The sequence below is a fragment of the Orycteropus afer genome, unplaced genomic scaffold, assembly GCF_000298275.1.
Source record: "Orycteropus afer afer isolate SDZICR_OR568_19922 unplaced genomic scaffold, OryAfe1.0 scaffold00346, whole genome shotgun sequence".
Classification (NCBI taxonomy): domain Eukaryota; kingdom Metazoa; phylum Chordata; class Mammalia; order Tubulidentata; family Orycteropodidae; genus Orycteropus; species Orycteropus afer.
Genome location: NW_006921933.1, coordinates 2,832,054 through 2,847,367, shown reverse-complemented (window position 1 = coordinate 2,847,367; position 15,314 = coordinate 2,832,054). Strand labels below are relative to the sequence as shown.

General features: G+C 40.3%; 1 protein-coding gene across 1 annotated transcript in view; it reads left to right on the top strand.

Moving 5' to 3' along the window:
- The window catches only part of SEPSECS (Sep (O-phosphoserine) tRNA:Sec (selenocysteine) tRNA synthase), an 82,697-nt gene extending 69,132 nt beyond the window's left edge, over positions 1–13,565 (top strand). The window contains 3 exon segments of the mRNA XM_007952562.2: positions 6,198–6,291; positions 8,862–8,952; positions 13,277–13,565. Coding sequence (XP_007950753.2) covers positions 6,198–6,291; positions 8,862–8,952; positions 13,277–13,565 — 474 coding nt within the window.
- The last annotated feature ends 1,749 nt before the right edge of the window (positions 13,566–15,314 follow it).

Genomic DNA, 15,314 nt, shown 5'->3' with positions numbered 1-15,314 from the left:
AGAAGGGACCATTCCCTGGAGAAGGATGTCATGCTTGGTAAGGTGGAGGGTCAACGAAAGAGGGGAAGGCCCTCAACGAGATGGATTGACACAGTAGCTGTGGCGATGGGCTCAAGTATAGCAATGATCGGGGATCTGGCACGGGACCAGGCAGTGTTTCTTTCTGCTGTGCATAGGGTCACTATGAGTCGAAGACAACTCGATGGCACCTAACAACAACAACAATCAGCTTCAGCCGAGAACTGATGATATTGAAGGAAGAAGTTCAAGCTGCACTGAAGCCATTAGCGAAAAACAAGGGTTCAGAAATTGATGGAATACTCATTGAGATGCTTCAACAAACGGGTACAACATCGTGGAAGTGCTCACTTGTGTATGACAAAATTTGGAAGATAGTTACCTGGCCAGCTGACTGGAAGAGATCCATATTTTTTTTTCTTTTTATTGTGATTTGGGTGAAAATTTACAGGCAAATACACTTTCCATACAGCAGTTCACATATACTTTGTCTCATGACATTGACCACAATTTATCACAATGCAACATCTCCCCTCCCACTTCCTCCCGACAGTGACCTCTTTCCTGTGTCCATCCCTCCATGAATTCCTGCCCCTGAGCTGTCTCCCTGTGCGTAAGCAGTCCTTCTTTCTCCCATGCTTGTTCTCTCCAAGGAGTGTACCTACCTCAGGTAAATGTATGCTTGCCCGTTGTTTGGAAGACACAGGCATGTGTTCAATTCCAGACCTGAAGGGCAGCTAGGGGCCATAGTCTCAGTGGTTTCACCAGGCTCCATCAGGCCAGCAAACCTTGGCCCCCCCTTTTTTTTTTCCATATGATTTTGAGTTTTGTTCCACATTGTTCTCCCTCTCTATCCAGGATCTCCTACATAGATCCTCTTCCAAGTGGTTGTCAGTAATAGCCAGGTACCATCTAGTTCTTCTGGTCTTATAGTCATATAGGCTGTAGAGCGGATGGTGTACCAGTCGCTAGGGCTAATTGTTTCCATGAATTTTTGGTTTTCGTCATTCTTCTTTGCTCTGGACCAGGAGAGACTCATCGTTGCATCTAGATGGCAGCTTCCAAGCTTTTAAGATCCCAGTCGCTACTCGCCACAGTAGGAGGTGGAACAATGTTTTGTGTAGTGTGTTATGCCAATTGAGCTTGATGTCCTCTGCGACTATGGTCCCAAGCCCACAGGTTCAACTACTCGGTCCTTCTGCGTAGCTGGCTGTGACCAAGCAGTGACTACAACCTTGCCCCTTGTCAGCTACATTATACACCTGGGAACTCAGATCATACACATAAAGTTATAGGATCATTGTCTGCCAACCCTATACATGTTCTTGAGTGCACTCCCTACTTCATAGACATAGCTAGTAGTTCAGCCTGTCCACCCATCTATCCACCCATATACCCACCCATATACCCATGTTTGCCTTCACTGACCACGTCATACTATATGTGCAAAAGGGTTCATCTTTGTTGCCTGTACTTCCCACGTACCTCTCTATGTCTTTCTCTTCCTCAATGCCACTGTATTGATCACTCACATTTGGTACATTGCCTTTCTCTTAACCCAAATCAAAACTTATCTCTATCTATCTAACTGTATTCTCTACCCTCCCCTCCCACCCCTGGTAACCAACAAAGAAAATGTCCTTCCATAGATAAGCATTTCCTTGACTTTTACAGTAATGGACTAATAATACAGTATTTGTCCCTTTGTGATTGACTTATTTCACTCAGCATAATGGCCTCCAAGTTCATCCACGTTATGTGGTGTTTTGCAGATTCTACATTATTCTTTAGGGTTGCAGAGTATTCCATTGTGTGTATGTACCATAATTTGGATATCCATTCCTCAGTTGATGGACATCTAGGTTGTTTCCATGTTTTGGCTATTGTAAATAGTGCCGCGATGAACTTGGGTGTGCATATATCTGTTCTTGTCATGGCTCTCACTTCTTTAGGATATATACCTAGTAATGGAATAGCTGGGTCAAATGGTATTATTTCTAGTTCCAACTTTTGAAGGAATTGCCATACTGCTTTCCACAATGGTTGTACCATTTTACAGTCCCACCAGCAGTGTAGGAGAGTCCCAATCTCTCCACATCCTCGCCAGCATTTGTTATTTTCTGTCTTGTTGAACTTTGCTACTAGTGTTGGAGCAAGATGGTATCTCATTGTTGTTTTGATTTGCAAGAGATCCATATTTTTGCCTATTCTAAAAAAAAGGTGATCCAACAGAATGTGGACATTATCAAGCAGTATCATTAATGTCACATGCAAGTAAAATTTTGCTGAAGGTAATTGTACAGTTGTAGCAGTACATCAACAGGGAACTGCCAGAATCTCAAGCCACATTAAGAAGAGGACGTGGAATGAAAGATACTATTGATGATATCAGATGGATCTTGACTGAAAGCAGAGGTTTACCTGTATTTTGTTGATTAAAAAAGGCATTTGACTATATAGATTATTAGAAATTATAGGTAACATTGTGAAGAATGGAAATTCTGGAAAACTTAATTGTACTCATGAGGAATCTGTGTATAGATCAAGAGGCCTTGTTCAAACAGAACAAGGGGATACTGTGTGGTTTAAAATCAGGAAGGGTGTGTGTATGTCAAGTTGTATCCTTTCACCATATTAATCAATTTGTATGCTAAGCAAATAATCCAAGAAGCTAGATTGTATGAAGAATGCAGCATCAGGATTGGAGGATGACTCATTAACAATTTGGCATATGCAGATGACATAATCTTTTTTTTTTTTTTTAATTAGGATTTGGGTGAAGATTTACAGAGTAAATTCACTTTTCATACAGCAGTTCACATATACTTTGTCTCATGTCATTGACCAAAATTTACAATGCAGCAGCTCCCCTCCCACTTCCTCCCCATAATTACCTCCTCCCAGTGTCCATCCCTTCATACTCTTCGAGAGGCCCATTGTCTGCCAACCCTGTATATGATCTTGGATACACTCTCCATTTAGACATACATAATTGTTTAGCTTGTTCACCCATCTATCCGTCCCTATACCCATGTTTGCTTTCATTGACAACTCAGTATTGTATTTACAAAGGGGTTCATATTTGTTGTTTGTACTGCCCATGTAACGCAGATGACATAATCTTGCTTGCTGAAAGTGAATATGACTTAAAGTACTTACTGATGAAGATCTAAGACTTCAGCCTTCATTATGGATTTCAGCATAAAAGAAACATAAGTCCTCACAACTGGACCAATGTGCAGCGTCATGATAAATAAAGTATTGAAGTTGTCAAGGATTTCATGTTACTTGGCTCCACAATCAATGGAAGCAGCAGTCCAGAAATCAAACAGTGTATTGTATTGGGCAAATCTGCTGCAAAAGGCCTCTTTAAAGTGTTCAAGAGCAAAGATGTTGCTGTGAGGACTAAAGTGCACCTGACCCAAGCCATGGTATTTTCCCTCACCTTATATGCATGTGGAAGCTGGACAATGAATAAAAAAGACTGAAGAGGAATTAATGCATTTGAATTATGGTGTTGGCAAAGAATATTATGTATATCATGGATTGCTAGAAGAACAAAAAAATCTGTCTTGGAAGAAGTACAGCCAGAATGTTCTCTAGAAGCAGAATAGTGAGGTTTTGTTTGATGTACTCTGGACATGTTACCAGGAAGGACCAGTCCCTGGAGAAGGACATCATGCTTGGTAAAGTAGAGGGTCAGCGAGAAAGAGGAAGAGTGTCAACAAGATGAACTCACACAGTGGCTATGGCATTGGGCTCAACCATACCAACGGATGTGCAGATGGTGAAGGACTGGCAGTGTTTTGTTTTGTTGTACCTTCATTGCTGTGAGTCGGAACTAACTTAACAGTGCCTAACAATTAGAACAACAGTGCTGTTAATAAGAAAACATTTCCTCTTTTCCAGAAATAGGCAAGTTGGGTACAGATTAACTACTTGTCATGTTCCTCTTATTCTGCCAATGTGATCACATTGGTGAATTACTGTGGCAGCTCAAGTAGATAGAATAGCATTTTAGATTGGTCCCTACCACTTAAATGTATAAAATGGAGAAAGCTTTGCTTGATTAATATGTGGTGACAGATAAATGAAGAATAGATGTAGTTTTTGTTGTCATTGTTATAAGGAAAAACATAAGGGGTCTAAAAAAAGGCATTTCCTGGCTATTGGATTTGTTTCTCCTTATTAGAATTGGTGAATTTGAGAATAAGAGAGAATGAGACGGTTTCAGGATGAGTTTGGTGAATAATATAGATGTAGAAAAATCAGCAATTAATACCTAAATGAAAATACGGGACTGCTTTTTAAAAATACAAAGCATTTAAATCATTGACCTTCTTACAAGGAGAAGAAAATGTACAAATGAAACCTGGAAATTCTCCTTTTCAGTAAGAATGGCATGTGTGAGAATTCTACCCCAGAACCACCACTGCCCCCTGATACTGTGCTGGCCCTTGGCTCTCTGGTGTATCTTTAGAGTTTACATCTTCATGGTGCCTGGGGGCGGTCAGTGCAAATGGGCTCATTCAGCTCCAGACTTTACTGGGCACGTTTTTATTTCAACAATTTTTAAAGGGCTAAAGGGAAGATGAAACGATAATTTGAAGTCAAACAGTGGCCACTTAATATTTGTTTGCAACTTTATTAAACTATCCCTTACACACATATGCATGTGAACTTTTATAGTTGTAAAATATGTGTATATGTTTTCTACTATTGAGTATATATTACTTTGCAGAGGGGGATCAGTAATACAATTTTTAGGTTTTAGTTGCTGTAGTCTTTTAATCAAGTTAAGGGATTGGTTGATTTTATGTTTGTGTGATTTAAAGGAAATAACGTTTGTAAACTTTTCCCAGGTGTGTGGTTGTGAGCTGCTGTTGAGTTGGCCCTCAACTCCTGGCAGCCCCATGCACAAGAGACAGAGATGATGCGTGGTCGTGTGCCCTCCCCGTGGTTGGCTGCAGAGACGCTGCGTGGTCGTGTGCCCTCCCCGTGGTTGGCTGCAGATCAGGTTGTTTTGATCCATAGCGTGCTCACTGGCTGACTTTCTAAGTAACTTGTATACTGACAGCCTGGCACATTGTTGGTGGTGATGGTGAAAGAGTGGTGGAAAAGACTCCTTCAAAGAGTTTAGTGTTTTAATGGGTAGTAACAGGTAAGATTCATTTAAGCAAATAAATAAGATCATCTCAGATTGTGGTAAGTATTGTGAAGGAACCCAAATAGGTAGGTAATGGTTTTGGAGGGAAATGGGCATGGGCAGAGCAGGAGAGTTACTTTCGTAGACAAGGAAGTGACAAAGGAAGGTCTTCTTAGAATATGACAAGGGCCAGTGAGGGAGTGATCGGGGAGAACTATATGGGAAAGCAGATGCAAAGATCTGACATTTCAGGGGTTGCTGTGGCAGGCATCTAGTGTGTGGGGGAATGACTGTTGTTGACTTGAATATATAGGCCGGGCCAGACCTTGTGAGCCCTTATATATGAGGAGTCTGGATGTTGTATTTTTATGCTTACAGGAAAAAGTCATGGCTTTTAAGTGGGAAAGGAACATGATCTGATTTATACTTTTGAGAGACTGGTCTGGCTTGTGTGTAGAACAGATTGTAGGAGATGAGAGAGCAGCGTAAAAGTAATACAGAATCTGTTGCGCTGTCCAGAGAAGTGGTTGATGGCTGCTTGGGCTAGAGACAGTGGGACTTCTGAGAAGAGGCTGGATCGTGATAGGTGCATAATAGTGGACATGTGTTGGTTCTTAGCTTTCTTTACTTAAATCCTGTGTTTTCTGTTGATTATGTCAGCTTTGAATCTCACTAGATTGGGGCAAAGGAGAGACTTGCTCCCAGGGCACATAGCAAAAAAAAGAAAAAAAAGCCATCGAGTCAATTACAACTCATAGCAACCTCCATTGGGTTTCCAAGGCAGTATATCTTCAGGAATGGGCCCATACAATGGGAAGTAGATTGTCCCATCTTTCTTTCACAGATCACCTGGTGGGTTTGAACTGCCAACTTTCTGGTTAGCAGGCATATGCCTTAGGTGTTATGCCTCTAGATCTTCTTGGATGAGTTAGTTTACAGCAGAGACTTCTACCAGTCAGGTTTTATGTCACTAAATATTTCATGTGACATTTAGGATTTGATTTGATTTAAATGTGACATTTTGTTTTTGCAGGAAATGTTTTCATATTTGTCCAATGAACTAAAGAAGCTGTCAGAAGCCTACAGTGAAAGAATGTTGCATACACCTCATAATCCCATATCTTTAGGTAATTTATTTTACTTAAAAAACAAAAATTCAATACAGGCAGTCCCTGGGTTACTAATGCCCAACTTATGTACAGTCTGTAGTTACAGGCCTTCCCCATAAAGCCTATTATATTAAACATTTGAGGTACGGTACAGTGGTTCATAGTAACAAATGGGCACCACTTTGTGATGTGCATTAAAACATTATTATTACTGTATTGTTATGTAAAGATCTTTCAGTGTATCTAGAACTGTTCTTAGTTTTTTTTTATGCATAGAAAGGTACACTATACTATATTCTAAGACAAACATTTGAAAACCCAACATTAGATGTGAACCACACCTCCTTGTTCCGACTTACGTATAAATTTGACTTAAAGACAGACTTAGGAGTGGAACTTGTTTATAATCTGGGGACTGTATTCTTTTAGTCAAGTAAAAGGATTGGTCATTTTTAATTTATGTGATTGAAAGGAAATATTTTGACCCATCCCCAAAATATTTTTAAATTGATCTGTTTAGAAAGAGAAGGAACTCTTCTCTGATTATAATGATATTTCTAAGTTCACTGATTATAGTATGAATTTATAAATGAAAAGTTTAAGTAGCCTTTAGAAATATTTTAATGTATTTTTAAGATGTAGTCTATACATTGAAAGAATCAGAATCAATGTTAAGTTTTATAGTGAACGTACAGAAAATAATACTTTAAATCTTGCTTCGAATCAAAATTGATTGCAAGAACTCTATAAATAATTAAAAATTCTACTTATTAACAAAGCACCAAAAGATCAGAATTTAAAGATTTTCTTACAGTTGCTATTTTTAATGCTATTGCTTATCATCTTTAGCCTCTATGTTAGAGAAATCTTAATTTATGATAATTTCATTTGTATAATTAGCAAAATCTTGATTTATGATTATTTCATGTGTATAAAGAATAGGTATTTTTATCATATAGTAAAGGGGTTCTAAAAAGGATAATGTGAATATTGACATTTACATTATCGAGTAACTTTTAAGCTTCATAATTATCCCTTGTAATATGTGAATATGTGTAGTATACTGTCTTTCTAGTTTTCATTTACCTAAGTAAGGATAGTGAATAATTTGTGACTGAAATGTTTTTCAGGAATGGGCCCATACTATACCTTTTGGGCAACATTATATATTAAAAACCATTCCAGCCAGTCCTCTGTTGGCTTATATCTGTATAGATAGAAGATGGCATGGCATGGCTCTCATTCCAGGTTTGCTGTGCACTAGCCTCTAACCTCCTTGCCCCTGTCTATAAAATAGACATTATAATCTCTCTCATACACAGTAGTTAAAAGATTAATCACAGTTATGCTTGTAAAGTGTCTAGTATGGTAAATGAGGCAGTCTTTAATAGATAGTGCTAGTAATGTTGGTAGGAATAGAATACGGTTTTGCCTATAGCACCATAAATGAAAAAACAGAAATCCTCATAACTGGACCAGTAAGCAACATCATGATAAATGGCAAACAGGTTGAAGTTACCAAGGATTGCATTTTACTTGGATCTACAATCAATGTCCATGGAAGCAGCAGTCAAGAAATCAAATGACATATTACATTGGGAAAATCTGCTGCAAAAGACTAAAGTGGTAAAGAGCAAAGATGTCACTTTGAAGATTGAAGTGTGCCTGATTCAAGCCATGGTATTTTCAGTGCCTCATATGCATATACATGTGAAAGCAGCACGGTACATAAGGAAGACTGCAGAAGAATTGATGCACTTCAACTGTGATGTTGGTGAAAAATACTGACTGTACCATGGATGTCTAGAAGAACAAACAAATCTGTCTTGGGATATAGCTGGAATGCTCCTTCGAAGGAAGAATAGCCAGACTTTGTCTCTTGTACTTTGGTCATGTTGTCAGGTGGGACCATTCCCTGGAGAAGGATATCATGCTGTGTGGAGGGTCAATGAAAAGGAGAAGATCCTCAATGAAACAGGTTGACACAGAGACTGAAATGCCGGACTCAAGCATGGTAACAGTTGTGAGGATGGTGCAGGACTGGGCAGTGTTTCATTCTGTTGTACATAGGGTCACTGTGAGTCAGAGCCAACCTGACGGCACCTAACAACAGCAACAACAATACAACCACAGGAAGATAATTTCCTTGTGCAGAATTTGATCTTAATAGATAGGTAGGTAGGTAGATTTGGATATAAAATGTACTGTGTTAACAAGGGTAAAAATAAAGTTTGTGGTCAAGTCATTAATAATATGTTGCCAAGTTCTCATTTTGCAAGTTCTTAAGATTTGGTTGAATTTGAATAAACTGCCATACTGGTTGTGCCGTTGTACCATCTATTTAATTGGAAAATGCACTGTCTCTGGTAGTGATAGAGAAATGCTATTTCAGATTCTGAGCATGTTACTTTCCATTACAGTATTTTTGTCTGACATGTAAACAAATCCCTGCCATAATTTAAGTGCATTAAAGTGAAACTGTCATATGACAATGACTGAAAGGTATTGTCTTCATCATAGAGTTTGTTTATTTAGTGATTTTTGTGATGGTAAACAAAAGCTTCTTTGGATACTTTCTTCTTTTTCAGCTGTGACTCTTAGGACACTAGATGAACACCATGACAAAGCTGTCACTCAGCTTGGCTCAATGCTTTTTACCAGACAGGTATCTGGAGCCAGGTACGTATATTGGCCTTCCCGGTTAATGCTAGGAAAGGCCCCGCCCTCAAGAATAGTCCCCCACGTGTGTGCTGAACTCTGTGACAATTCATCCTGAGGTGAAACAGTGGCGAAGTAGAGGATCTGTGAGGCTCTCATCTGCCCCTGTGTACTGCCTCCACTGGAAAGAGTCACAGGAAGATAGGACTCATACTTGTTTCAGTGTTGTTGCTGTTATGTGTTGTTGAGTTGGACCCTACTCAGAGTGACCCCTCCTTGGGTTTCTGAGGTGGTATCACTACAGAAGTAGATTGCCTAACCTTTCTTCCATGCACTACGCTACCAGAGCTCCTACTTGTTTTACTAGACATGTGGAAACAGAGTTTCAGCAGTTCTATGCACAAATTATTTTCTTTATTTTTCCTTTGTTAGTTGATCTTCAGTGGTGTCATGTTGTGGTGTTAGAAATAAGGCATGATTTATTGTGAAATTTGAGTGAAATTCAAGTGAAAATGTTGTTAAGGAAAGTCTTTTTTCCTAAACTAAAAATGTTAGGCAATTTTTGCCTAAGTACTGCCTTTGAAAAAAATGTTCTTTTTCCTTTTATAGTTACATGGCTTGAAAATGCACTTGATTTTATGTTTGATGAGGCCAGAGAAAAATGACTTGAAAAGAAATACCTTGCTCTAAATATCCCAATACTATTATTTATGTTTCTAATAAAGAGTTTCTCTTTCCTTACCTTGATGGGAAGTTTCACATCAAAGGACCACTTTTTTTTTTTTTTAATTGTGATTTGGGTGAAGGTTTACAGAGCAAATTTACTTTCCATACAGCAGTTCACATACACTTTGTCTCATGACACTGACCACAGTTTACCACAGTGCAACAGCTCCCCTCCCACTTCCTCCCCACAGTTACTGCTAAAAGCATAAGGAGGCCACATGTTCTGACCTCTAATCTCACAAGAGGAAGACAGGATTACCAGCAGTAACCCAAGGTCTATTACTGCAAGGCCAGACATGCTGTCTCCCTCCAGCCCTTTCTCCAACCGTTCCTCCCAAAGCACCACCACCTCTCTCCTGGGCTCAATAATTCACTGCAGTGGCCACACAGAACTCACAGATTATGAGGCTTATTAGGGAAGCACCAGACTACAATTCAAGTTCAGGAAGAATGCTCAGTCTCTCTCCCAGCCCACCGTTCCTCAGCCAACAGTCTCTCACAGTCTCTCACCCAGCAGTACATGTCCCTCGGTGTCTCACTCAACAATGCACATCTCTTGTGTCTCTTTCCCAGCAGCGCGCGTCTCTTTCAAGAGCGCATGTCTCTTGCAGCAGCACATCTTCCTCAACCAGCAGTTAGAGAGAGAGTTCTGCCTCTAGGCGTCCTCCTTTTGAGCCTGGCAGAATGCCCAAACTAGCCAATCATAGCATCAGACCTCTAAGCAACTAAGAGAGAGTGGGAACCTCCCAGAACATTGTTTTGTGCCACTCCCAACAGAAATAGTCAAGGTGGGCGACTTTAGCAATCAGGATCTCCTCAGTTGCTAATAACAATTCCCACCTTGGAGTTTACAAAGACTTATGGGTAGAAAAGCCATACTAAGTAATTTACTACACTGCAGTTAACTCTTCCCTGTGTCCATCCCTCCGTGCACTCCTGCCCCCTGAGCTGTCTCCCTGTGCATAAGCAGCCCTTCTTTCTCCCATGACTGTTCTCTCCAAGGAGTGTATCTACCTGAGGTAAATGTTCAACTCATTTGCCTGTCCTCTGCCCTGCTGGAAACCACAGGTATGGGTTCAATTCCAGACCTGAAGGGCAGCTAGAGGCCATAGACTCAGTGGTTCCACCAGGCTCTATTAGACCAGCAAACCTTGTCCCCCCCGTTTTTTTTTTTTTTTTCTCCAAATGATTTTTAATTTTGTTCCACATTGTTCTCCCTCTCTATCAAGGATCTCCTACATAGATCCCCTTTCAAGTGGATGATAGTGGTAGCCGGGCACCATCTAGTTCTTCTGGTCTCGTCATATAGGCTGCAGATTGGATGGTGTACCAGTCACTTGGACTAATCGTTTCCATTAATTTTGGTTTTCTTCATTCTTCTTTCCTCTGGACGAGGAGAGACCCATCGTTGCATCTAGATGGCAGCTTGCTAGCTTTTAAGATACTAGTCGCTACTCATCAAAGTAGGAGGTGGAACAGTGTTTTATGTAGTATGTTATGCCAATTGAGCTTGATGTCCCCTGCGACTGTGGTCCTGGGCCCACAGGTTCAACTGCTCGGTCCCTCTGGGTAGCTGGCTGTGACCAAGCAGTGACCACAACCTTGCCCCTTGTCAGCTCTGCCATACACCTGGGAATTCTGATCATTCACATAAACTTATAGGACCATTGTCTGCCAACCCTATATATGTTCTTGAATACACTCCCCATTTCATAGACATAGCTAATCGTTCAGTCTGTCCACCCATATGCCCATGTTAGCCTTCACTGACAATGCATTACTGTATGTACAAAAGGGTTCATATTTGTTGTCTGTACCTCATGTACCTCTCTATGTCTTTCTCATTCTCAGTGGTGCCATATTGGTCACTCACATTTGGTACATTGCCTTTCTCTTCATCCAAATCAATACTTATCTCTGTCTATCTAACAGCATTCTTTCCACTCCCCTCCCACCCCTGGTAACCAACAAAGAAAATTTCCTTCTATAGATAAACTTTTCCTTAACTTTTACAATAACAGGCTAATACAATATTTGTCCTTTTGTGATTGACTTATTTCACTCAGCATAATGTCTTCAAAGTTCATCCACGTTATGCGGTGTTTTGCACCTCTTGCAGATTCTACATTATTCTCTAGTGTTGCGTAGTATCTGATTGTGTGTATGTTTGGTTATCCATTCCTCAGTTGATGGACACCTAGGTTGTTTCCATCTTTTGGCTATTGTAAATAGTGCTGCGATGAACATGGATGTGCATATATCTGTTCTTGTTATGGCTCTCACTTCTTTAGGGTATATACCTAGTAATGGAATGTCTGGGTCAAGTGGTATTTCTAATTCCAACTTTTGAAGGAATCACCATACTGGTTTCCACAGTGGTTGTACCATTTTACAGTCCCATCAGCAGTGTATGAGAGTCCCAATCTCTCCACAATCTCGCCAGCATTTGTTATTTTCTGTGTTGTTGAACTTTGCTACTGGTACTGGAGCAAGGTGGTACCTCATTGTTGTTTTGACTTGCATCTCTGTAATAGCTAATGATCGTGAGCATTTCTTCATATGTTTGTTGGCTGCTTGAATGTCTTCCTTGGTGAAGTGTCTATTCATGTGTGCCCATTTTTTAATTGGATTGTTTGTCTTTTTGTTATTGAGGTGTTGGAGTTTTCTATAAATTCTAGAGAGAAGTTCTTAGGACCACTTTTTTAAAAGAAAAAGTTAATTTGGCTTTTACCTTGATGAAATGTATTTGTTTACAGCATAGTTTTGACACTTCCGGAAGGGTTTTCTCAACTTTGGTCTCAGTGTTGCCATTATTTGTTTTTGTGGTTAGGTTGATCACCTTCACTGAATTCTTTTGTTTTAGAATTTGCCATTAGAATGGCAATGAAAACATGCTTGTGCTGAATCTTACTGTTTACTGTCCTCTCCTCCCTCCCCATAAACCAAACCCATTGCTAGTGAGACAGTTTTGACCCATAACAGCCCCCTATTGAGCTTCCAAGGTTATAAGTCTTTATGGAAGTAGATTGCCTCATCTTCCTATAGAACAGCTGGTGAATTTGAACCACTGACCTTCTGGTTAGCAGCCAAATGCCTTACTCACTATACCACCAGAGTTCCCCTCTACCCCTGCCCTGAACACTTACATAATTTTGCGTGGAGTATTGCTTTAATACCCTTCAGTGCATAGCACTGATCAAATACCTGGAGTTTTAGTTACTATCACTTGCTGATTATTTGAGGTGATACAAGACAATCATTTTTCAATATTTCAGCAAAGTGTGAATATATGAAGTAAAAATTCCAGATTTGGCACAAAATGGGAATAATTTCCTTTGATTTCTTTGAAGATGTAAGAGTGTTTGATTCCTCAAGCTTGTAGGTAGCTCTTTGAAGAAGATAAATAAATGGCAGTCACCAGGCAGGACTTTTCTGTGTGCAATAGCAGTTTATTGTATAATTTAATTTTAAGACTGACTCAGACTATTTGCATAGGCCATTATTTATGATTTCTGAATAAATAGATATAAGCTTTAGTACCACAGATATCTTTTGTTTATGGGTAACATTCTCTTAACATCACCAGACATATTAAATTGGTAAATCTTTTCCATTTCAGGGTTGTGCCTCTTGGGTCTGTGCAGACTGTGAGTGGCTACACTTTCAGAGGCTTTATGTCACATACAAATAATTACCCTTGTGCTTATCTCAATGCTGCGTCAGCCATTGGAATGAAGACACAGGATGTGGACTTGTTTATCAAGAGACTGGACAAGTGTTTAAAGACAGTAAGAAAAGAACAAACTAAAGAAAGTGATGTATCTCAGGTTGACTGTTACGACAAAACTCAAGATGAGGATGCTGAAGAAATGGGTTTAAAACTTAGTAATGTGCTTTTTGACACATAGCAAGGTGCTTCTTCATGAAATGAAAGGGATTTCTTTTGATAATTGGAAAGAAATGATGAGTTTAAAGAAAAGACTTGAGTTTTTTTTTTTTTGAATTGAGAATTCATGGAGAATATTCAAAGACTGATCTGAGCTAGATTGATGATTGTTCCATTTTTGATTTTTAAACTGCCTCAGTCCTGTGGTCCTTAACAGATTAAAATAGACAGCATTTTTCTGATTGTTAGAATATTTATCAATTAAGCACTGTGATTCAGTAATTCTTGCTGATAAAATGACAGTAAAGTTACCTCTGATTCTCTTTGAAATGTATAGACTGCATTTTCTTGACCATTTTTCATCATTCACAAATTACTACTGCTTCTGATCACACAGAATTTAGAAAGATCTCTAATGCTGCTAATTGCCAGATGTTTGCTGAGGTGTGTAAGTCACAGTATGCCTGTAAAATGGACATTCCCCAAGCAGTCCGAGTCAAGTGGTCAAGCTTAATTTTCACTCTAAAGCAATGGTTCTTGGTTGGCAGTGATTTTACTTATTTGCAAGCACCGTCTGGGACCTTCTTGGTTGTCACAATTGGGAGGATGCTGTCAACATCTAAGGGTAAAGGCCAGAGCTGCTGTTTAATACCCTGTAGTGCACAGACAGCCTCCCACCACAAAGAATTATCTGGCCCCAAATGTCAGTTTTTCATTGTCCAACTTTTGCTTGCATATGGACAATGAAAAAGGAAGATCAAAGGAGAAATTGATGCATTTGAATTGTGTTGGTGAAGAATATTGAATATAGCATGGACTGTCAGAAGAACGAACTACTGTACTTTTTCACAAATAGTGTATCCACTTAAACAACATGCACACACACGTATAATGGGGTGGAAATGATGAAATTATGTAAAAAGTTCTGGCATAGCACACCCATGCATATACCATGCATGTTGTGACATTTCCAGAAGTGAATTTTGGCCTCAGACACCCTCATTGAATAATCAAAAAATGTTACTTTTGATCGTATTTGTATAATAAAGGTATAAGCCATGGTCAAGAAGTCATGGATCAAGCCTGGTGATACGCTGGTAATTAGAAGATTAACATTGAAACTCTGCATTTGCTCTGGGGCAGTTTGTGGCCCGCCTGAGAATGGTGGAATTCTTGTACCTGATTTTTACCCAGGTGCATTGTGCTGGAGATGAGTAGAGGGTCAGGCAGAGGACTGCACGTGGGCCTGCCACAGCCCAACTATGGGCTGATCTCATGGCAGGTGGAGGCCCATTGCCCATGCCTGCCCAGGTCCTGTGGTTCCAGTCCCATGTGAAGCCAGGCAGCAGGATGGTATGGGTGCAGGGCCCCCAGAAGGCCAGTCAGACTTGTGCTGTCCAAGTGAGGGATGTCCCACTCCTCTCTTTGCATCTCTCATGCCTGCCTTGTGGTCTTTGTGCATGTGGGAGATTCAAATGGCCCAAATGCAGTGGCCAGCCAGCCAGAGAGGGGCAGAATGCACGAGGCTGCACCACTCCAACCTTGCCCTCCTGAGTGGCCTCTCTGGCCTGGAGTACACAGACCTGCGTACGTCCTGGGCTGACACTGCCTTCCCTGGTGAGGGCTGTTTCCAGGGTGGAGACAGGAATTTCTTCCTGCATTGGAGAAAGTGATTGTCTGAGCAGAGAAAGGATCCTGCCAGAAGAGGGCAGCTTTAGAGTATCGGCTGGTGGGGGTCTGCTGCTGGAACCAAACCTTTGCATTAACCGGT